At 35.7% G+C, this 24,333-nt stretch overlaps 1 protein-coding gene across 2 annotated transcripts; it reads left to right on the forward strand.

The window, feature by feature from the left end:
* The first annotated feature begins 2,419 nt into the window (after positions 1 to 2,419).
* LOC143545956 (putative protein phosphatase 2C 46) lies at positions 2,420 to 11,444 on the forward strand. Of its 2 annotated transcripts, XM_077037722.1 has the most exons (5): positions 2,420 to 2,435; positions 2,506 to 2,889; positions 3,391 to 3,758; positions 4,207 to 4,443; positions 10,680 to 11,444. In XM_077037722.1, the coding sequence occupies exons 2-5, from the start codon at positions 2,580 to 2,582 to the stop codon at positions 10,935 to 10,937; spliced, it is 1,173 nt and encodes a 390-aa protein (XP_076893837.1). In that variant the 5' UTR covers positions 2,420 to 2,435; positions 2,506 to 2,579; the 3' UTR covers positions 10,938 to 11,444. The 2 variants fall into 2 exon arrangements, with proteins under 2 accessions (XP_076893837.1, XP_076893838.1); XM_077037723.1 differs by lacking the exon at positions 2,420 to 2,435 and having other exon boundaries at positions 2,501 to 2,889.
* Positions 11,445 to 24,333: the final 12,889 nt, after the last annotated feature.

A 24,333-nucleotide genomic window follows, 5' to 3' on the forward strand; every position in this document is an offset into this window, starting at 1 on the left:
CAAATAAAATAAACAAAACTTTGACCAAATCAAAATCAGCCGAAAATAAATCTAGAACAAAATTTTAAACAATTTAAAGTTTAAGATGTAGATCCGGTTTTAAACGAACCGCGATCGACTTGTACGTTGTAACCGCGGCTCTGATACCACTGTTGGGTTTCAACGGTGGTTCGGAACAAAAACGGTCAAGTATTTTAAACCCGTTTTAGTAATTATTTCGTTTCGATAGATATTAATCAACATTAATATACAAACTTACAAACGAACTATAAAGCGCAGCGGATAAATAAACGATTTAAACGAACCATAAACGGAAACCCGAACCCGGATCCGATTACAACGTTACACGAGTACGATTAAACAATAATAATAAACAACCATAGATTAGTTTGTCGATATACCTCGGTTATCGAAACAGAGAAGACACCGAAGGCTAACGAACGGCGCTAGACGTTGACACGAACAATCCGACAACTGGTACAATGACGGAGGACGGCGGCGTGGCAGATGGCGGCGGCGCAGTAGCTCCGGCGGTCGCAGTAGGTGGTGGCAACGAGTGGCGGCAGTCCACAGCAACTACAGTAGCAAACGGAGCAGCGACGGTGGTCGGGAACAACAACACGGGCAATAACAATGGCTATGGTGGTGTTCCGGCGACGTACGGAGGCTGGTGGAGGTGGTGGCGTTTCTCCGGTGGCCGGAAAAACGTCCGGCAGTGGCTGGAGGCAGATGGACAGCAACGGGAAGCAGCACCGATGACCAATATAGGCTGTGATGATGATATGTGGTGTCCTATAACTGCGGTGGCCGGAAATGACCTCGCCGGAAAACCGGGTCGCCGGAATTGCGGCTGGGGTTTAAGGTGGTGATTTAGGGTTTTTTTCTTGTGTAAGGATTAGGTTAGATATTATGTATATATAGTATACTATATATAGAAAATACTTTAAGGTTTAATCAATTAATCCATTGGGCTTAAAGCCCAATAACAAGCTCAAAGCCTAATCCATTGTCCACCCCTTTCGATGTATGTGTTGGCCCAGTTAAGAATAAGTGAGCATGTAAATCGTTACCCTCGGTGTAACTCATACCGGGTCACATTCGGGTCGGTCCGCGTTGACTTGACCCGAACCGACCATTAAATCCAACAAGTTATACTCTCCTAAACACATTGACCATTCCTAAGTCTGTTATTCATTTTCAACCCAACAAAATAATCTTTAGTTACTAAAAACTAATATTAAGTTGCCAAAACGTTGGGATATTACACCTTAATGCATGGTAATGTAACCTGCTTGTCAAGTAGAATATTGTTTAGCATAGCAACATTTATGGACATGTTTACATTTGGGATAAGTTGAGAACTGATGCTCATATGCAAGATCGGTTGTGGTCTTGATTAATAATACACAACCTATTATATGCATACACGCAAAACATGGGCATTTAAAATAAATATTTTTTAATCTATATATGAACTTAACTCGTGGACTTATCAATCTTTTAGTTGACAATTTTGAACATGTGTTATGGTACTTTGTCTAAATTATGTGGATTAGCAATTAGAGAAGTATACTTAAGGATAAAGACATACGCTGAATCGATGGTATGAGCTTAGAATCCAAGAGGGACGGCAGTGAGAATCAATGTCAACTTGAAGCAGTGTAAGTGAAGTTAGAGTTTTGTTGTACACCTTGACCTAACTTTCAAACTTAGCAAATTGCAAAAATTGAATAAATCGAATTATAGTTTACCTTCCATAACTATGTACTCGGTTTTAATTTGTCGCTGAAAAATCCAACTTCATGGTAGGGGTGTGACACTTGTGAAGTCCGTTTTAAAGCCCCATGACTGGATTGGCTAGCAAACCGGACCGGTTAGTCAACCAATGGAATTTAGATGATTTATTATTTAAAAATAAAAAAAAAGAAATAAATAAAGATAAGAAAAGAAAAAAAAAACCTGTTCTCCTCCAGTAATGTTTATCTTCCCATTTCTCCTTGCCCTATTTCTCGCATCTCTCTCATCTTTAATCTCCTCTGTCCCAAACACACACACACACACACACAAACGTTTAATATTTATGTACAGAGTTTTGATTTTTAACCGATCTACAGATCTAACCCATTCAAATCCACCTGGGTTCTTCAGATCTTCATCTGCTATGATTCAGTAGCTTACCACAAGACATACACTTGCAGCTGTATGTCTTTGATCTTCATTTTTTACTTATTGTTAGACTTTGACTTTAATTTTTTTGCAAACCCTCTTAACGATCCAACTTAATTTCTGTTCTTGTTACGTTAATTGCTGTGACTTGTTAACTAAAGATTATTTAAGGTTTCTTGATGATAAATTATTGTTGACTGCTATGATTGACCTTGTTTGACTCTGACATCTAATTTTGCATACCCTTTTAAAGATCCAGCTTTTAATTAGTTCATGATTATGCTAATTTGTGTGCTGCAGTAATACGGGAACCGAAAAGGTTATAACTTTTTGGAAGAGATTTAGTGTTGTTAACATCCAGTTTTGGATGTTGAGAAACTTGTGGTAAGTTGTGGTGAAAATTGAGATGAGGGATGTTATCAAATTTGATAAACTTTTTAAAAGCATGTTGGCGACCATCGGAACGTTACACAGGCTCGGATGCAACGGGCCGACAAGAAGGCCTTCTTTGGTATAAAGACATTGGTCAACATCTGACCGGTGAGTTCTCAATGGCGGTGGTTCAAGCCAATATGTTACTAGAGGATCAGAGCCAGATTGAATCGGGCTCGTTGAGCTGTCAAGATTCTGGCCCGTATGGAACGTTTATTGGAGTTTACGATGGTCATGGTGGGCCCGAAACTTCCCGTTATATCAATGATCATCTTTTCCAGAATCTCAAAAGTGAGTCTCATGAACCAAAGCCATGAAATTTGATCTTAATTCTGTAATATTGAATTGAGTTTTCTGTAAATTTGATCTTATTTAAAATTTACTCAAAACTGAGTTGTTTTTTTTGTAAGGTTGATCTTGATTTCATAAAGTTGAATTGGGTTCTTTGTAAAATCTTAATTTCATAAAAATGAATTGGGCTTCTTTTGTAAATTTTATCTTAATTTCATAAACTTGAATTGAGCTTTTTTGTAGTTTGATAAAACTGCATTTGATTTGTAAATTTGATCTTATTTTCAGAAAATTGATTTGTTTTTTTTTTGTTAATTTGATTTTATTTTCATAAAAGTGAATTAAGATTTTGTGTAAATTTAATCTTCATTTGATAAAATGAATTGCTTTTTTTTTTTTTTTTTTGTAAATTTGATCTCAATTTTGTAAATCTGAAATGGGTTCTTTGTAAATTTGATCTTATCTTCATAAAACTGAACTTGGTTTTTTGTAATTTTGCAGGGTTGACTTCCGAGCAACAGTCAATGTCAGTGGATGTTATACAAAAAACATTTAAGGCAACCGAAGAAGGGTTTGTATCAATTGTTGCTAGACAGTGGACGGTCAAACCGCAACTGGCTGCAGTTGGATCTTGTTGTTTGGTTGGTGTGATTTGTAATGGGACACTTTACATTGCAAATACAGGTGATTCACGTGCGGTTTTGGGGCGAGGTGTTAAAGCTACCGGGGAAGTTATTGCAATCCAATTATCAACCGAACACAATGCAAGCATAGAGTCGATTAGACAAGAACTGCATACTTTGCATCCTGATGATCCTCAAATTGTAGTTTTGAAACATAATGTGTGGCGTGTTAAGGGTCTTATTCAGGTAAATCCTTAAATTCGTGTTAAGGGTCTCATTAGGTTTCGTTATTTTCAATTGGGCTTGAAATTTTTGTGCCGAAATTTTTTTTTGCCCAAATTAATGAATACGACTTGCAAGTATAAGCTTAATGCATGGTAATGTAACCTGCTTGTCAAGTAGATTATTGTTTAGCATAGCAACAATTAAAAATTTAAAGTTATTGTTTAATTTTTATTTTTATGCTTATTACATAATAGCTTTTGCTTTTTATATCTGAATAATAGTATTATTTTTTAATATGTGACATAATTTTAATTTTTTTATTTAAGTGCGCTCTCTTTATCTCAGGCCCTCGCTTTTTTTGCGCCTAGGCCCTATGCAAAATCTATGCGGCTTGAGTGCGCCTAACGCTATTGATTACTATGATTTTATAGATGTAACACATGTTTGTGTTTTTGAAATTGTTTTGTAGATATCTAGATCTATAGGTGACGTATACCTCAAAAAAGCCGAATTTAACAGGGAACCTTTGTATGCTAATTTTCGGCTCCGTGACCCTATTCGGAGGCCAATATTGAGGTCAGATCCGTCAGTCTCGATGCATGAAATCCAACCTGAAGATCGGTTTGTCATATTTGCATCTGATGGTCTTTGGGAGCACCTTAGCAATCAGGAAGCGGTTGATATAGTGAAAAATCACCCTAATAATGTAAGCATCATTCTTTACCAACAATATTATCTTTTTTATTTATGCATTTGCATGTTCCCTCTCTCTAATTGGTGAAATGGTAAAATTAATATTATCAAAAACGGAAATAATCTGAACATATTAGAAGTTGCTTAATTATAGTCAAGTGTCCTTAACATCCTAGGTTTCATTAATGAATAATAATTTCGTGCGATTATATGAATTGTTTTGTTAGTACTTAGTCGTTGAACGATGATCACAGTTTGATGTTGCAAACACGTCCTTAAGCAAGTGAGCACTTGTTGCATGTATTCCAACACCACTTGTAACTTTTCTCGGTGAATAGAGATGCCATTAACCAGGTATCCAGAAAATGCAACAAATCTTGAAAATATTGTCTAAACTTGGCAAAATAAACCCATAGATCTAGTTTTGGGTTAGGACGTTTGTTTTAAAATAGAAGTTGTGGGTGTAAATAGTTTGTAATTGATTTTAGATGTTTGGTGAATGGGTGGACTTAAAATAATGAATCTGAATGGGTAGATCAAAAAGAACCGACGAGTCAGAATGGGTGCAAGGTCTTATTAACCATCAATGATTTCTTCCATGTCATCTTGATGAAGACCTTCCGCCCAATCATACCTGCGTGTTCTTTTTTAATCTGCTCATTCAGACCCAACTGTAAATTGTTTTACGTCCTAGTATAGTTCAACTTTTTTTTATGATTATTTCTTTTTCTTCTTATAATTATAACGTCCATTTCTAGAAAACGTTTACAATAAAGTGGCAGGCTAACGGGCAACAAGCTGCGCCGCTACCCTATTTTGTATAGCAAAGCCAATCCTACTAAAAACGAAGCTTTGAGACCTAGAGTTGAAGAGGTTCTGTGTACGACACGCTGAACCCTACTCAAAAAATTTACAGATTCTGGGAGGAAACCAAATGTATCAAAAGCAAATGGGAGAAAGACATGTTGATTCTTTAAACAAGCTTTCTCGTGTTTAACAACTTTACCTGATTCAGCCTTCAACGCAGCCTGACCCACAACAAACCCACGGTCCCTGAGCCTAACAAGAGGAGACACTCCTGTAAGATCCACACAAGAGTGTTCCCCCCCTGCCCACCCGAACAATATCAGCTGGTCGTAAAGTAGACCTCCCTTCAAGAGGATCCGTGAGAAAGTTAACAGGGTTTTCCTTTCTAGCATAAATCCCTGCCCGTTTAAGAACATCACACAAAACATCCCTAACCAAATCATGTCTGTACTTAAAGCCAGACAATTCTTTGCCACCGCATGGTCTCCAAAAGAATCCAAAATACCTTATGACAAATTGGGCAAGGCTCATCAGTCGGGAACATAGGTATCATTAACCGGTACTTAAGGATAGCCCGATACTCCAAACCCAACATATGTTGCCCCAATCCTTCAATGGGGATGGCCGTTAGAAAATCCTGAGCTCTGGAAGTGAAGTACGTAAACGATCCATCGCACACCCATAATCAGAGTCCAACCCATAAATATCACAACCCCGAAGAATATGGTCTTGCAAACACCACGATTGTGCTCTTGAAGCCACAAAAGCATATGTAGATACATCCTCAGCCGAACATAGACCCAACCCCCAAAACGGGTCGGAAGTGATATGTTAAAACATCCATCTTAACCCAAAATTAGACCTTTTGGGTTTATTTTGCTAAGTCTATTAAAGAGTTAGCTTTAAAATTTGGGCCGTTGGTGGCAATTTTATTGGGAGGTGTTGACGGGATGATGGTGGCGGTGCCGAATCGTGCGCATCAGAAAAATACTAAAATAATATTTTCTAGGTAGTATTTAACTTGTTAAGCTGTTAACATTAACAGAAAATATATTCTCGTTATCTCTAGTAAAATATATTCTCGTCATCTCTAGTAAAGTTATGCGATGTGTTTGTTACTAAGAAAATTACTAAAAATTATTTATAGATAATATAACTTGTAAACATTAGCAGATAAGATATTCTCATCATCTCTAGTAAATTTTTACAAGCGATGGTCTAATTTGTTCAAATACTTAAACTCATGCATAAGAGCATAAATGCATAAGATCACATCATGGGATCACATCGCGCAATGAGATCTCGTCACTAATTCATGTGATATACACATTTTAAAGCCAAGCTTTGATGAGTTTTTTTAACTATTAAGATATGGGGATTCATTCCAGTTCTCCAGCAAAACATGTTATCCCTAGTTTCTTTACTCGAAAGAAGAAGTTATAGAATTATGATAGGAATCATGCTCTAGTTCTAGTCTAAATGTCATTTCTTTATTTTGGGAGGGAGTCAAGTGCAACTTATATTTCTATAAATAGGTATTATCTATTATCTAATTAGTATAAAAGAGAAGTTTGGTGCCACAAACAACCTTTTCTAGGATTTTTATATATAAGATATACTAGATTTAGAGCCCGTGTAACACACGGGATTATCCAAATTATAAAATTACAAAGCAAAGAATTACATAACATATATTTGTGTACATAGTGTTTTTTTTATATCACATAATGATTTTCTAAATGAACTTAATAAAAAAAATGCACGTGAAAAAATGTACCCGATAACGCTCCTTTATTGAAACTTTCATTGTCAATAACATATATTTATAATTGTAAGAATTCAGGAAAAAAGACTTCTCATACATTAGTAGTTCTAACCATCCGGCCTAAATACTGAAGGAGCATTCCCTTTATTGATATATTTATAAATTTACAACATACAGAAGGAAAGGAGAACCTAAAATTATAATGATGGATGTTCTCCAAGAACAATGTTTTTCTGAGCTACACCATGAAAAAGATTTTGATAAGTTTCTGGGGGGCTTCTCGACTTTGCAAATAGCATGTTAACCCATTCAATTTTGTGAATATTTTACTTCATTTGAGCATAGTTTTGCATAACTCCCAATGTCTGATCACCATTGAAGGAAAACTTACTGATGACACAAATGTTTCAAAGTTGATAAAAGTTAGAAGCCTTGATATGTATGGGGGTGGGATGTTGGAAGTGCTCACTATCTTTTCTTAAATTTTAATAGTTGAGGGAAAAATAATCAAACTCGAACCTTTTGATTATTTCCAAAAATGTCTCTGAAAATAAATTTAAAACCAGAATCATGTTTAAATTCTAACTTTTATCCGTTTCACATTTTCAAGTCAACACTTTGAACCCGTAACAAATTTGCCGATAAATCTATTTGTATTCACAAACTTTTAAAAATACTCAGATTTCTCATTTTTGACCCGTAACAAATTTTGACACAAATGTATTTAACTTGTACCAAACAATATATTTACCAACTTTTAACTGTATAAATCAAATTTAAGTTTCACAAAACTCAAAACAATCTTTCATAAAAAAATCAAGAAATTAAATATGATGAACTTTGTTATATATGAAAGTGATTGATATATATTTACTAAATAACCGAAAAAATATATAGTTTACTTTATTAACTGAAAAAATAAATTGATAGATTTAAAGCATATATATTTATAATTTATATGACAATTTTAAATAAAAACAGTAATATATAAATGAATTAATTTTAAAAAAATGGATAATCTTTTGAGAATGGATTTTATAATTTAATGATTAAAAAATTGCTTTGTAAATGGAAAGCATATTCGAGTTTTGTTTTTTCTTATAATTTTCAACATTATACATAGTACAACACGTTAAAAATAACATTTGAAATTACATTTTTTTCAATCTTTAACAAATATAGTTTGTTGTTAATTTTTGGATTTCACAAAGTATTTTGGAATATATAGTAAAATAATATGTTAATATTTATTTTTATAAAAATACATAGATATAATATAAATATAATGTAAAAGGAAAGTATATATGACATATATTAGGGTCAATTGAGATCTTGGTTTTAGAGGGAAAAATGTTGTGAGATTTAATCACAAACCGACATGTGTCACATGTATTTTCTTTTATTAGAATAGGTAGATTAGGAAGAAATCATCAATTACCCCTTTGGTAGCATGGCCTTTATGGACTACATTAAGTGGCTGGCAATGGCCACCAGGGTTCGATTCTGTCTTCTCGACATACACTTGGAAAATCATTATTACTTTTTGCACTGTAGCACGCATGTAATTGTAAATAGGAACCTTGCACAGCACACATGTAATTGTAAACTAAAAACTTTGTGATTTTGTTTTGTTTTGTTTTTTTTTTTAAATTTCAGTACCGTAAAGAACGTAATGAAAACCGACCGAATGTCAAATTTGTTTTAGTTCCGGTACCATAACGAACGTGACGGAATCCGACCAAATTTGCGTAGACTAACCACATCAACGCCCGAGTTTTACCATCTGACACCACCCCACTTGTCCACCTCAATTTTTATGTATATTTTTTTTGTTTTAGTTTCGTTTCCATAACGAAAGTAACCGAAACCGACCAAGTTCGTGTCGACTTACCACCTCAACGCCCGGGACCGACAACTCTTGGGTTTTACCACCACCCGGGTTATACCGACCTGTCCTTACGTGCAGACTCTCCCCCTTTCTTTGAATACTTATTTTTTTGGTTTCTTTCTTTCTTTTTTTTTTATAATTATTTTATTTGTGTTTCTGTGTTTAAATGTGTTGGTATGAGTTTTGGTGCCACAAGTGCCCCCATTGAGCCATTTGGCGGAAGACATTTTTCTTTTGTTTTTGTTCCGGTACTGTAACGAACGTGACGGAAACATGACCGAATACGCGTAAACTCACCATATTTTGTTTTAGCTCCAGTATCGTAACGAGCATGACGTAAAACCGACTGAATGCCAATATTTTTAGTTCCAGTGCCATAACAAACGTGCCATAAACCAACCAAACTTGCGTAGACTCACCGTCTCAATGCCCGATATCGACAAAGATCAGGTTTAACTAACGTTCGAGTTTTACCAACTGACTACACCTCATTTGTTCACATAAATTATTAGAATTTTTTAGTTTTATTTTCAGTTTTAGTTACGCTATAATAACGCGTGTAACCAAAATAGACCGAATTCATGTCGACTTATCGCCTCAACGTTTGGTACCAACAACGCTTGGGTTTTACCACCGTCTGAGTTTAACGCGCCGAGTAAAATTCTAGTTAATAGCTAGTAAGGAAGGGAGAGTATGTTTATGTTTAAGATGGTATTGCCATAGCTCCTGCATATGAACTGAGAGAGGGCTAGGCTCTGGATTAAATTCCTTGTAATTCTTCCTTTACGTTTTCTTAATACAATTGTTTGGTTATTTGTTTTTACTCATTCTCTTCTCAAAACTCGTATCAATCACAATCAGAACACATATCAAAGCCTATAAAATTAGCATTCCAAGTCCATTAAAATTCAACAAATTTCCAAAAACCAAACACTCGTTTTCACTACGTCTGAACAGGCATTATTAGAAAATTAGATCTTTAACTTTTATCAACAGTTGTGTAATTAAATTTATACATTTTATATTCATGAAAATAGGATGTACCAAACATATTGAATTGGAAGAAAAATACTCATTATTCCAATGTCTTAAAAGTTACTATACTCACTTTTAGGCCTGTATATGAACCGAATGTTCAATGAACCGTTCAGCGGGAAGTTCGTTTATTTAATTAATGAACGAACATGAACCCATCACCCGTGTCTCGTTTGTTCATTATGTTCTTGGAACATTTATTTACGCATGTTTATCCATGTTATGCTTGTTTATAAATTTGCGCTATTTAGTTTACTTTTTTCAAGTTTTTTTCGTTTATGTATTCATTTTAAATATTTAGGATAATTACAAATTAGTTTTTCTGTATGAAATCTAATAATCACATCTTACAATTTAGTCTAATTTTATTAGGTTTTTAGGCTCAGTAAATTGGTGTTCGCTCTGTTATGTACATCCATTGATGTTCATTTTTGTTCCTCTATGTTTGTGAACCATTCATTTATACTATTAACAATTGAACATAAACATTTTTTTAACAAACAAACACGAGCAAGAAACCTTTGTTAGTTTGATTGTTTGTGTTCTGTAGTTTTACAAGTTAAACAAACATGAATGCGAACATTCCTCATTTGTGTTCGCTCAGCTCGTTTACTATCTTATTATCCTATAACACAGAGAACTATCCAACTTGTTTTTATGCATTTAAATGCTCTTTGGAAGAAGTATGACTCGTTTGACCCGTCAGTAAAATCTTCTAGCTTAAAACTAATTTTGACCTGTTTCTATAATACAGGGAAGTGCTAGAAGGCTAGTGAAAGCAGCATTACAAGAAGCAGCAAAGAAAAGAGAGATGAGGTATTCAGATTTAAAGAAAATTGAAAGGGGCGTAAGGCGTCATTTTCATGATGACATCACCGTTGTAGTTGTGTTTATGGACTCGAATCTAGTGGGTAAAGCGAGCTCATGGAAAGGTCCCACTTTGTCTTTAAGGGGCGCATGTGTCAACCAGCCAGCTAAAACACTGGCACCGCTATCAACCACCGCCGGCTGAGTTGCCGGTCGGTTTTTATCAGTCTAATTTTAATTCTTTGATGTACAAGGTAACATTTTAACTTGAGGTTATTTGGTTTGTTGGGGTTGAACGAATAACGATGGCAGAATCTTGAAAAAGTTAGAATCTTTTGAGTTTTTATGTCGTCGTTGTGTAAATGCTGTAAAACTATGTTAGAAGTTCATAATCGTTTTTCAGTTCTTTGACAAGAGTGTGTGTAAAGTGGCATGTTGTGAGTGTGAAATTTGGTTTTAGGAAGTGGTTGGCTGAAGGTGTTTGTTCGGACATGGAACTACCACTGACTCAGAACTGTTACTCTGCTGTAGATGTATGTCCAGCAACAGAACCAAAAGAGTAAGTATAGTTTGAAGAGCATGTATCTGGTATACTAAGAACAATAATATGTTTTTAAGTCGCTAGGCATCTGTTGTAATATTTATTGTATACAACTTTTTAAACAAGTTTAAAGAGATCAGCACAAGGATTAGATTTATAGTGGTTGAGGCAGGTAATATTAGAGGTGCAAAAAAAACCGAACCAGGAACCGGATCCGAAAAAAAAACCCGAAACCGGGTTTTTCAGATACCCGATCTATACCTGAAATTACCTGAAAAATTACTAGAAAATACCCGAAAAATACCCTTAAAAAGTGCAACCCCAAAAAAATTCCGTTCTATACCCGAAAATACATCGAAAAACCCGAAAATGTGGTTTTTTTCAATACCCGGAAATAGGGTATTCAAATACCCGGTTTTAGAATACCCAGTTCTATACTCGACCCGAACCTGATACATAGGGTATGGTTTCTAGAGGCAATACACAGACCCGAACCTGACCCTGGTATTGCTAATACCCGATCATACCCGAACCCGAGTTTTTCTAATACCCGATTTGTGCACCTCTAGGTAATATTTTACATTCTTTTTAGCATCCCTCGGGATTTGTTTCACTAAAAACTTCTTTTTATTTTTTTTCTAAGGTTTTGCGTTATAAATGTCGTTTATCATTCACCACATCGGTACCTCCGTAAGCTCTAAATTTGTAAAAAAAAAAATTTATATTTTATATATACATATACTTATTTTATAAAAAATATATTTTTAATAAAAGAAACAACCCATTTTTGATATCTACCTTTTTCTGTATGAGTTACCATATTTGTATTTACTTAGTGTCTTAACTTTTGCTCGTATTTGGCCCAAATTTTTTTTACGATTCTCAAGACAGTCCTGATTGAAAACCATCTTATGAAAGATTCTTTCAACATTTTGCTTTATATTTCGTAAGAAAATCCCATCTTTTGCAGACCTTAAGGGCACGTTCGTTTCATGGAATGGAATGGAATTCGAATTGGAATTTGCATAGGATTTGGAATTTGAAGGAATTGGATTTGGAATCTGAACATTCCAATAGGAATTGAAATCCAAATACATTCTTAATGTGTTCGTTTGACAAATGAATAGAAATCAAGAAAGTTTTTCTTTTTTTTTTACAATGATAACGGCGAAAACATTTTAGGTTTTTTAGATTTTTTGTTTTTTATTTATATTTTGCGTTATGATTTTTTTTATTATTTTTTTTTTGAAATTTTTGTATGGGTTTTCTGTTATCAAAAACCTCTCAAAAAAATATTTAAAATAATAATAAAAAATTCATAACTCAAAATATACATTAAAAACAAAAAAGTAAAAAAAAAAAGTAAAATGTTTTATTTGTTGTCCTCGTTATAAAAAAAATTTCCAATAAATATCCTTGAATTCCTTCACATTTTGGAAGGATTTGAAATCTTTCTATTTAAAAGAATTTGAAGGAATTGAATTCAAATGGAATTAATATTCCAATTCCAACGAAACGAACACGCCATGTCATGAGATTTTAATTCCAATTCCTTTGAATTTCCAGAAATTCTGTGAAACGAACACGCCCTAAAAAGTTTATAGAACTAGTTTTAGTGATATTTTACTCCTACGGAACTTTATGTTGTGTTCATATTGTGATAGAGGCCAAGTTTGAGATTGGCTAATCTCCTTCTAAAATAAAATAACACTTAATGTAAAGAGACTTGTTTTGATTAAATTGTTCATGTTCTCCATTAAACATCAAACATGCCTTTTATAGGCTTACAAGAAACGTAAGTAACGCATGAAATAAGGAAGATAGGTTAGTGGTATAACTATCCATTAATACTTCTAGGAATTGAAACAACTAAAATAAAGGAATTAACCAACTAATGCAAATAAACATGGGATTGACTAGAGAACATGGAGCCAATAGTTGTGCATCATGGGGGATCCGTATCAATGCCCGCCCCATTAAAACGGGTCGTGTCCTCACGACCCAAAAGTGGTCCAGTCAAAGTTTCCCACGACAGTTTTGTTGGTGGTTCAAAAAACAAGAATTGAGGTGTCTTGCAACGGTGCCCCGGATGAAATTTTTCATCACAAAGGAAGCAAATGCCAGCGGCTTTCATGGCTTGCATTTCAGCGGGAGTGAGACGCTTCAACGGAGGAGAAGTTGGTTGCGATGATGGTGGGGCAAGTGTACTAGGTTCCCCGGTAGGAGTGAGATTTCCTACAAGAAGCTTGTCTTCAATTAGACGGGTCAAACCCATAGCTTGATGGAGCGTTTGAGGATGATGTACGACCAATTCATTTTGAATTTCTGGTTTAAGTCCGGAGATGAAATATTTCATCAGTATCATCGGGGATAAACCAACGACTCTGTTGGCAAGCCGTTCAAACTCGGTTTGGTATGCGGCAATAGTAGTAGTCTGGCGAAGTTTGAAAAGTGCAGCTCGGTGGTTTTCGTAGGTGGACTGACCGAAACGTAACTCCAAAGCTCGCTTGAATTCCGTCCATGTTCCCAACAGATTGTTGTTATCCAAATGCTTATACCAACTTAGGGCGTCCATTGTGAAATAAAAAACGACCAGACTAAGACAGTTAGCCACAGGAACTTGGTAATAGATAAAGTAATTCTCGGCTTGGAATATCAAATCGAGAGGGTTTGATCCATCGAAAGCGGGAAGCAATATTTTAGGAGGGCGGGGCTGGTTGTTACCGAGCAGTGGTAGTGCACGATAACCGGGTGGTGGTGGACGGTAACCGGGTGGTGGTGGTGGTGGTGGGTTGTAGGACAAAGAACCAAATCTGGAAGAGGAGGATGCGTCCTTGTCCTTAACAAGGACAGTTAGGAGCTTGTTAGATATTTTCAATTGCTGGTTCATGGTTGCTTGCAAGGACTCTAACTGAGCTTTGGCTTGAGCAGAAGATTGGGTTGTGATCTGGGCATTAGTTGAAAGGAACTGGTCAAACCTCTCGAGGAGAGCCTGCAGAGGATCGTCGGTAGATGTGGTTTCTTTGCGGGGAGGCATGATTCGAGGAATGAAAGCACCAAATGATAGAGGCCAAGTCGAGATTGGCTAATCTCCTTCTAAAATAAAATAACACTAAATGTAAAGAGACATGTTTTGATTAAATTGTTCATGTTCTCCATTAAACACCAAACATGCCTTTTATATGCTTACAAGAAAGTAAGTATTGCATGAAATAAGGAAGATAGGTTAGTGATATAACTATCCACTAATACTTCTTGTAATTGAAACAACTAAAATAAAGGAATTAATCAAATAATGCAAATAAATATGGGATTGACTAGAGAACATGGAACTAATAGTTGTGCATCATGTGGGATCCGTATCATATTGACCCAATCTTTTATAAACCTTGAATTAAGTTATCAAATTTCGGTTTAGTTTATATAGATATTTTTAAAAGTAGTCATTTTAAGTTAGTTATCTTAAGCTAAGTTTAGCACAATATCACTTGGCCCTTATGATGGCTAGATGATGAGTTTTTAAAAGCGTTTATGTTCATTTAGAATGTCTTGAAAACCTAAACCAAAGGATCTGTAGGCTAGATGATTGCTTGTAGTATCACAACTTGATACGTATAGTTTGTTCAATTTGCGCAATATCGGACCGTTTATCAGAATTGTAGTTCTTCATTTCTTTTTATTTTCCCATCAATTTTTGTTTGACGCTTGGCACGTTCAACCTTGAACAATTGATGTACGACACAAATGTCGCATCGATCACAATGTTTCTATCCAATATTTCGTGTCTCGATTGACTTGCATAATTTAATTAATCGTTTGTGTTGGGTTTTAACAAGATTATCAAAATCATATAAACCCATTTATATGAAAAACGCAGCAGATAAATTAGTTTTAAATCTTGGTATTTAGATTAACATAAAATCCATTTTATATGTAAAACCCAAACCTCAGATCCATACACGAAATTACATGCTTACTAAAATCAACAACCATAGGGGGTTTATTTAATACAACCTTTCAAGATGTAAGGAGGATGAAGAAGATGATGGTTTGAACAACTAGCCTTCAATGGAGAAGAGCCTCAAGCTTGTATACCCTTCCAAGCCTTCAGCAAACACCTTGCTTGCTAGGATTTGATAACACTTGCACTTGGAAGACTCCTCTTGTGTTCTTACTCTTCTTGGCCGAAATTCAAAGAGAGAGAGAGAGAGAGAGGAGATGTAGAGATAAATATTGCATGTGATGTTATTGGTTATGTTGTGTTGTGCCCCAAGAAGTATTAATAAGAGAAAAATAGATTTAAACAAAAGGGTGAGAATTTCCCCCCCAAAATGGCTGGTCATACCAGAAAATATTTTATCTTTCTTCCTGGCAACAAACTAATACCCCATGTACTAGTCTCATGACTAATACTTCATGTACCAGTCACAGGACTAATACTCCATGTATTAGTCACAGGTCTATTGAAACTTTATGACATTTAACACTTTTAACATGCCATAAGTTTCATGCAATATATCATAAGCATTATCATATATGTATTATTTAACCAACTTAAATAATATCATAAGATAATCTCTCTAAATAAACTATCCATATAATTTATTGATTCCTCAAGTGCAAATATTTAGAAATCCATTTTCTAAATATCATAAGTGTTAATATTTATTTGTTAGATCATATCTACTATAATATTATGGTGTTTGTCTAGCTTGTTGTTGGGTATGAACCGACTTGGATCATAACGTACTAGCCACATCAATTATAATGTGTCTTGGGCAGACCGATTCCAACAATCTCACACTTCCACAAGATACATAGAAGATTGATGCAAGTAGAAAATACCGCCTAACAACGGTTTACTACCCCTAACACGTATGACGAAGTGCCATTCAATAACATCATCCCCTTCAAGTCTCTTACTTGAAATGATTTAGGTGAATCTATCATTTATCCTTTTGTCAAAGATGTCATGTCAAATCCAAATACACAGAGTGATCATTCATTGTTGATTCAACTAATCAGGCCTTAGACATTACTCTCAACGAATAACAGGGACAAATACCCTATTGACTACATACGTCTCTCACAATCACCTCGTACCATACCTAATCTTAGCCTTATGTACCGTCATGTTTCAGAGCAACGAAGAACTAAGTCAAAGCATAATATTTGGTGAATATCAAGACCCAATATGTATCTCAGGTCGGAGGATACTATGATATTCGCCTTTACTCAAATTTACTTATGACCACCAATCACAAGGATTCCATGCAGTAACATTTGAGGGCGGGTAAGTCCAATATTTATATCCCATAAATATCTATGAACCTTGGCAGCAAACCCTTGCTCTATTCATACCTTATGAATATCAACCAATCCAAGTTCATAATAGGTTTACCTTCATATTTGTTCCCACAAATATGAACGACTATGGACATTTAGAATAATTAACTTATTGACGGATTTAAACATGCTAAAATGGAACATAACTCAAAATGTCATAATCATAAACCATAATCATATGAATGAGTCAAAATAACAATTGTTCCGATATCCAAATACAAAATAGATCAAATCCAATCACTAGAATATCGAAGTCCTAAGGCGCAAATATGACCCTCATGCTTCGGCCTTTCAAGGAGCTTCGTGAGTGGATCCGCAATGTTTTGATCGGTGTGAACTTTGCGACTACATATCTTTCCTTTTTCAACTTCATCCCTTATGTAGTTGAATCTCCGCTCAATGTGCCTTGTCTTTTGATGTGCACGGGGTTCCTTGATTTGAGCAATCGTACCCTCGTTGTCACAAAAGATCTCTAGGGGGTCCCTAATGGTATGGACTACCCCTAGATCGACAATGAACTTTCTAATCCACGCAGCTTCTCGAGCTACCAATGAGGCGGCAATGTATTCCTATTCAGTGGTGGACAATGCTACCACATCTTGTTTTGCGTTCTTCCAAGAGACGGCTCCACCATTCATAACGAAAACATATTCCGATTGTGATCAAGAATCATCTCGATCAGTTTGGAAGCTCGCATCCGTGTAACCATTTACAACGAGTTCCTCCTCACCAGAGCCATATATTAGAAACATATCCTTAGTCCTTCTAAGGTATTTCAATATGCTCTTAATCGCCATCCAATGGCTACTTCCCGGATTTTGTTGGTATCGACTTCTCATGCCAAAGCGCATGTCACATCCGGTCTAGTGCATATCATGGCATACATGATGGATCATATAGCCGAAGCGTATGGGATTCCTTTCATTTTCTCTTGCTCATCCTTTGAGATTGGACGTTGTGTCCCACTCAATATTGTTCCTACCAAACCTTTCTTAGAGTTCTCCGTCTTGAACCTTTTCAAGATTTTATCAATGTATGCACATTGGTTTAAACCTATCAACCGCCTTGATCTATCCCTATAGATCTTTATTCCCAAAATATAGGCGACTTCACCAAGATCTTTGACGGAAAAACAACCCCAAGCCAGGATTTTACACCTTCCATGGTTGGAATGTCATTTCCAAACAATAGTATGCCATCAACATACAATACTAAGAAAGTAATGATGCTCCCACTAGCTTTCTTATACACACAACCCACATCAGCGTTTTTGATGAATCCAAATTTCTTGACTTCATTAAAACAGTGATTCCAACTTCTAGATGCTTGTTTTAATCCATAGATTTATTTCTTTAACTTGCATACTTTATTAGGATGTTGTGGATTGACAAAACCTTTGGGCTGAACTATATAGACATCTTCTTCAAGATGTCCACTTAGAAAAGCGGTTTTGACATCCATTTGCCAAATCTCATAGTCATAATATGCGGCTATGGCAAATAATATCCTATTTGACTTTAGCATTACCACGGGAGAAAATGTCTCATCATAATCAACCCCTTGAGTTTGAGTAAAACCTTTTGCTACAAATCTTGCTTTATAAGTATCCAAGTTTCCATGCATATCGGTTTTCCTTATGAAAACCCACTTACTTCCAACCGGCTTGGAGTTAAGAGGTGGTACAACCAAATCCCATAATTGGTTGTCATACATGGATTGCATCTCAACGTTCATAGCTGCAAGCCATTTGTCACAATCGGACTGTGACATTGCATCATGGTATGTGGTGGGTTCATCCGAATCTACCACATAGCATCCATCCATGAAAAATCCGTATCTTTCGGGTAGATTACTAATTCTACCAGATTTTCGAACGTTTTGTATGTCTTGATCAACCATTTGATCATTCTCAACAACCTCTTGTTGAGTGCTAGTATTCAACCAAACGTGTGTCGACTTATGGTTCTCGATCCTCCTTAGTTTCCAAGAACTCGGCCTTTCGAGAAATGAACACCTTTTGCTCGGTTGGGTTGTAGAAATAATATACCATAGAGTCTTTGGGATATCCTACAAAGATACACTTAGTGGATCAGCTTTCAAGTTTGTTTTGGGTGTTGTGCTTAACATAAGCCTCACAACCCCATACCTTTAAATATGATAATGATGGAACCCTTCCATGCCATGTATCAAAAGGTGTCTTTTCCACTTTCTTGGTTGGTGCCATATTTAGAATACGGGTAGCCGAGAGCAATGCGAAACCCCAAAATGATAGAGACAATGTGCTTCTAGCCATCATAGATCGAAACATATCCAATAGAGTTCGATTCCTCCTTTCGAGTTTTTGCCTTGGATGAATTAGTAAAGTAACAACGGATTAGTGGAATGAGGGATCAAGAGACACACCATTATGTTATGGTGTTCTGGCTGGTGTGAGTTGTGAGATGATTCCACAACTCCTAAGATGATCTTGAAAAGCATCACTAAGGTATTCACCTCCTCTATCTGAACAAAGTACTTTGATGGTTTTATTGAGTTGATTTTCTACTTCATTTTGAAAGACTTTGAATATTTCAAAGGATTCATATTTGTGTCTTAAGAAGTACACATACCCATAACGACTATAATCATCGATAAAGGTAATGAAGTATCTTTCACCATTCCTTGTCATTGCCTTAAAAGGACCACATACATCCGAATGTATGATACCTAATAAGTCTTTTGCCCTTTCGTTAGTTCCACTAAAGGGTTCCTTGGTCATTTTTCCTTGTGAACAAGATTCACACTTATCAAATGAATCATCATTTGATTCCAAAAGACCATTCTTTTGAAGTGTATTTATGCTACCCTTGTTTATGTGACCAAGCCGACAATGCCAAAGATAAGTCTTACTCAAATCCACTTTGAGTTTCTTGGTGCTAGATTGGTACAACATGTTATCAAAGGATATGTTATCATGAACTAATTCATAAATACCATTGGACGGCATTGCTTTAAAATAAAAGACATCATTCATGAAAACACAAATACCATTGTCTACAAACTTCAAATCATAACCACATTGTCTTAAAAGAGAAACGAAGATAATATTCCTAGTCAAACTAGGAGCATACAAAATGTTTTCCAATACAACTTCCAAACCATTTTGAAGCTTCAAAACGTAGTCTTTTTGGGCTTCGACATCAACCTTTGCTCCGTTGCCCATGAAGAGACTTATATCTCGTTTCATGAAATGCTTATTTCTTTTGAACTCCTGCAATGAATTGCAAATGTGAGTTTCACATCCGGTATCCAATACCCATGTGTTCGAAGAAATAATATTAAGATCAATATGGATCATGAAAGTTGATGTGTGTATAATGATGCTCTTTCTATGAAACTCACAACTAAGCTTTAAATTTATAAAACAAGACTCCTAAAGAAACCACACAAAACCGACAAGTGTACCGATCACTAATAGTATAGAACTAAGGAAGTTCGAGTATCGAACACAAGGACACATGAAACCTTTTTAATACTTAACCCTAACCAAGACTCACCTAATAATATTTAAATGATTTTTAATAATTAACTACTTGACCTAACTTACTTTAACTAAATTAATTAACTAAACTTAACTTAACTAAACACTTGATAAAACTTAGAGAATTAACTGCAGTTGGAGAAAACGTCTACCTAGGTAAGAATCCTATTGAAGGTATAATAAGCTAATGGATTGAAGAATCTCACGACGCCGGTATCTAAGGATGACACAACTAAGGTTCACTCAAGAAAGCTAGATCACCTCTTGGTCTCACTAACAAACCCTAACTTACATTTAGTTGAGTTTAAGAACAAAACCAGGGAATGAATTGCTAAGTGTTCTAATGTCGACTCTCCTCCCAGTCTCACCGAAACACGATCCAAATGGAAACGAATACTATGCAACCAAGGATAGAGGAACCATTTAGTTTAACTTAAACTAGGTGAACCCTACGGTTGTACTTCCCGCAAACAATCTCTAAACACAAAAGTAAAGAGTTCAAACAAGCTAAAATCAATCAAAACTGATTCAATCAATCAAAGCAAGAGGTATATGAGTATAATTAAATAAATCACAGCCACTAAACACAACCTAATTCAATATTAAACCAAACTTTCATCTACAATTCAAGTCATGATAATCAACAATCCATATTACTTACTAAAACCTAACAATATTCATCAATCCTAGGTAGAACTAACAAGTTTGGCCTAACATAATTTTTGGATAGCAGGTATATCTTATTATAAACACCATATTAATCATCATAAACATCATATTAATCATTCAACAATCTATCAAGATCATACACAATCCAATCTTCAAATCAATTGCAAAAGAAATCAAGTTTAAGATCCAATCAACAAGTTTTGAACATTGAACAAGAACACAAAGTTTATGGAATGTTTACTACCAATTGGGGCTTAATGATTAATATCAACCCTAGCTGCTGTCCACAACCTTCTCTAATGATCTTCTTCTTCCTCTAGCCGCCACAAGCTATAAAAACACTTTTTTTCTTTCTTTTCTTTGCTGCAGATTGCGATCGGACTAGGGGGCTGCTGATTTCGGGTTTTAGGGCTGGCCTAGGGTTTTTTTCTTGTTATTTAACTTAATATATTAGCATGTAAGGCTTTAATCTTGTGGGCTTGGGTCGGGCCTTGAGTTGTAGTCTTCAAAGTTGATCAAAAATGCACCTAGAGTCTTCAAACTATAAACTTTTCTCCCTTAAAACTCATAACCTTCAATCAATTATCAATAATTGTAAGATCATGAAAAACAATCCATAACTCTTATTTATTAAACAATTAAGCACTTAAAACATGATAAAAAGGTACCGAAAGTAAGTGTGTTTTACAACACATCAAACATTCCCACACTTAAGACTTTTTCGTCCCTGAAAAAGAAATATACATAGGATCATAACCAAGTGAAAACAACAAACTCCCAGATTATTTAACATTACTAAAGCACAAGAAACAGCTCGACATATTGATCGCGATTGCCGATATTGTTGTCCACTTAAACCCAACCACTAACCAGTCAAGCCCCCAATTGCATTAAGGGTTTTAAGTCCAAAAATCAAGGCTACACCTACCCCATCTCAGACAAAGAGAGCTAGAAGACTAGAGTCGAAACCAACTGGTTCGACAAATCACCATAAGCCAAGGACTCGTTGATGGTACTAATTAGATGCACTCGGTGAAATTTTGATGGATGAATGGTCATGTGGAGGTCGTACGAGCTGTTCCTAAATATTATTGGACTTTGTCCTATTAATTCCTAATTTGATATTTATTGACTAAGAACCTTCGAGCCCCAATAGTGTATCCTCAGAGTCACTATCCCCAAGGTAACACGTAAACTCTAAGTCTCGTCTAGTATGTGCATATTTAGCCTCTTTTACTAACTTTAAATAATGCTTCTTTGGCATTTTACAATACATAACTTTCTTCACAAACATTTGTTATTCTTGAACAACTTTTGATAATACAATATATAACTTTCATAACAAACTTTCAAAACATACTTTTCTTTTTTTTCAATATTTTATATCACCCTAAAATATATAACTATTTATAAGCTCGTAAAAAGATGGACATGTGGTGGTGTTCTAGTTTGAGTGCATTTAATTCTTACCATCTCAAAGTTTTCAGATTATGGTAATCCTCCCTAAGCATCGAAATTCGGTTTCACCATTTTTCAAATTATTATATATATAAAAACTGCTAAAGAGGACTATCAAAGCTAGTTGGGCCTACCGACACATCCCAAATCAGATATGCAAACCATCTCTTCTTTTATTATTATTATATTTTTTTTAAAGTTCCGAGAGTTCGTTAACACAACGGTAATAATATCATTTCCTGCTTAACGTAGAACAAAAAATAATTTTCAGGGGACATTTTTTTAATAACTTTTTTTTATATTCAATCGCTCCAGTCACTTTCAGTTTCGGGTGAATGGCTATCCCGTACATCTACATGTAGAAAACAGGACCAAACATATACAAGTATATGTCCCTCGAACTTGAGTGACCGACATAATTTTCAGCGAAAGAACAAAACAATTTTTTATTCTTTTATTTTTAAATTTAAAATTATTCTTTTTTTTTTCTAAAACTAAGTAAAATAAATTCTCATCCCCACACTTAGAACGAAATTTTCCTCGATGAGAACAAGAAAAAGATATAAAATAAAATTAAAAATAAAAAACTTAAAGTAATCAAAAGTAAAACAGAGAACGGGTTACTCCCCTGGTTTATATGCAGAATCATCATCAGCTGTGTATAAATCGAACGACTGTATAGCATTTCATTCGCGGCCGCAACCTTGGGAGAACCAGTTCCAAAATCCCATCAGAGCTACCATGCGCATAATAATACCTGTAATAACTCAAACTCGCTCGCATGTAGCGGCATACAAAACAGAAAGCCAAAAACATAAGAAATAAACATATTTTTGTGTTTTTGTAATTTTTTTAATTTTTTTTATTTTTATTAATTTTTTAATTTTTTTTTGTATTTTTATTTTTATGTTTTTATAAATAACAAAAATAAAACAGATAATAAAGAAAATCATAATACACACTCTACAACTCGGGCTGTCTCCTGAGTGATGCATCCATACGCGTCTATGTCTCGGTGAATGAGTCAAGGTAGAACACCTCAACTATCTGATCAGCTATCGGCTCTCCTATGTAGTGCTTCAACCTATGACCGTTTACTTTAAACTTCCCGCTTTGATCTTGTATCTCAATGGTGCCATACGGGAATACCTCAGTGACCGTGAACGGTCCCGACCATCGGGATTTCAACTCTCCCGGGAATAACCTCAACTGGGAGTTATACAGTAAATGACTGTGCAGTTCCTTCGTCCGCTCCTTATACTTAAATGACTGTGCATATGAATGATCCCAGAGCTCCTCCAACTCATGCAACTGATGGAAATGAGTGCCCTCTGTGGCGGATAAATCAAGATTTACCCTCTGAAGGGCCCATGAAGCGCGCAACACAACAGGAAGATGACAGGCCTTCCCATATATCATCCGAAATGGTGTGGAACCAGTCGGAGGTTTGTAGGCTGTACGGAAGGCCCACAAAGCGTCATCTAATTTGTCGGACCAATCTTGACGATTTGAACCAACCGTTTTCTCAAGAATACGTTTGATTCCCCGATTACTCACTTCCACCTACCCACTAGTCTATGGGTGGTAGGCGGTCGCAAGCCGATGGGTGACCCCATAGCGCTGCAACGCCTTATCCATCTGTGAATTGCAGAAGTGAGTACCTCGATGACTGATCAAGGCTTTCGGGACACCAAAATGAGCAAATAGACTTTTAAGAAAATGCAATACAACTCGGGCGTCATTCGTGGGTAGAGCTTTGGCCCCACTTTGACACGTAATCGACGGCCACGAGTATGTACTTGTTCCCACGCGAAGATGGAAATGGTCCCATGAGATCAATGCCCCACACATCGAAAACCTCACAAACTTGAATAGCATTCTGGGGCATTTTGTTTCACGACGACATGTTGCCAACACGCTGGCAACGATCACAGCTCCTAACAAACGCATGTGCTTCCTTAAAGATAGAAGGCCGGTAAAAACCAGAATCAAAGACTTTCTTCGCCGTCGAACTCACACCGTGGTGACCTCCTGTCGGTCCCACATGACAATGGATCAGAATCTGCC

Source organism: Bidens hawaiensis, unplaced genomic scaffold, assembly GCF_021521415.1.
Source record: "Bidens hawaiensis isolate Kalapana, Puna unplaced genomic scaffold, B.hawaiensis_p1.1 tig00014135_1, whole genome shotgun sequence".
Lineage (NCBI taxonomy): Eukaryota > Viridiplantae > Streptophyta > Magnoliopsida > Asterales > Asteraceae > Bidens > Bidens hawaiensis.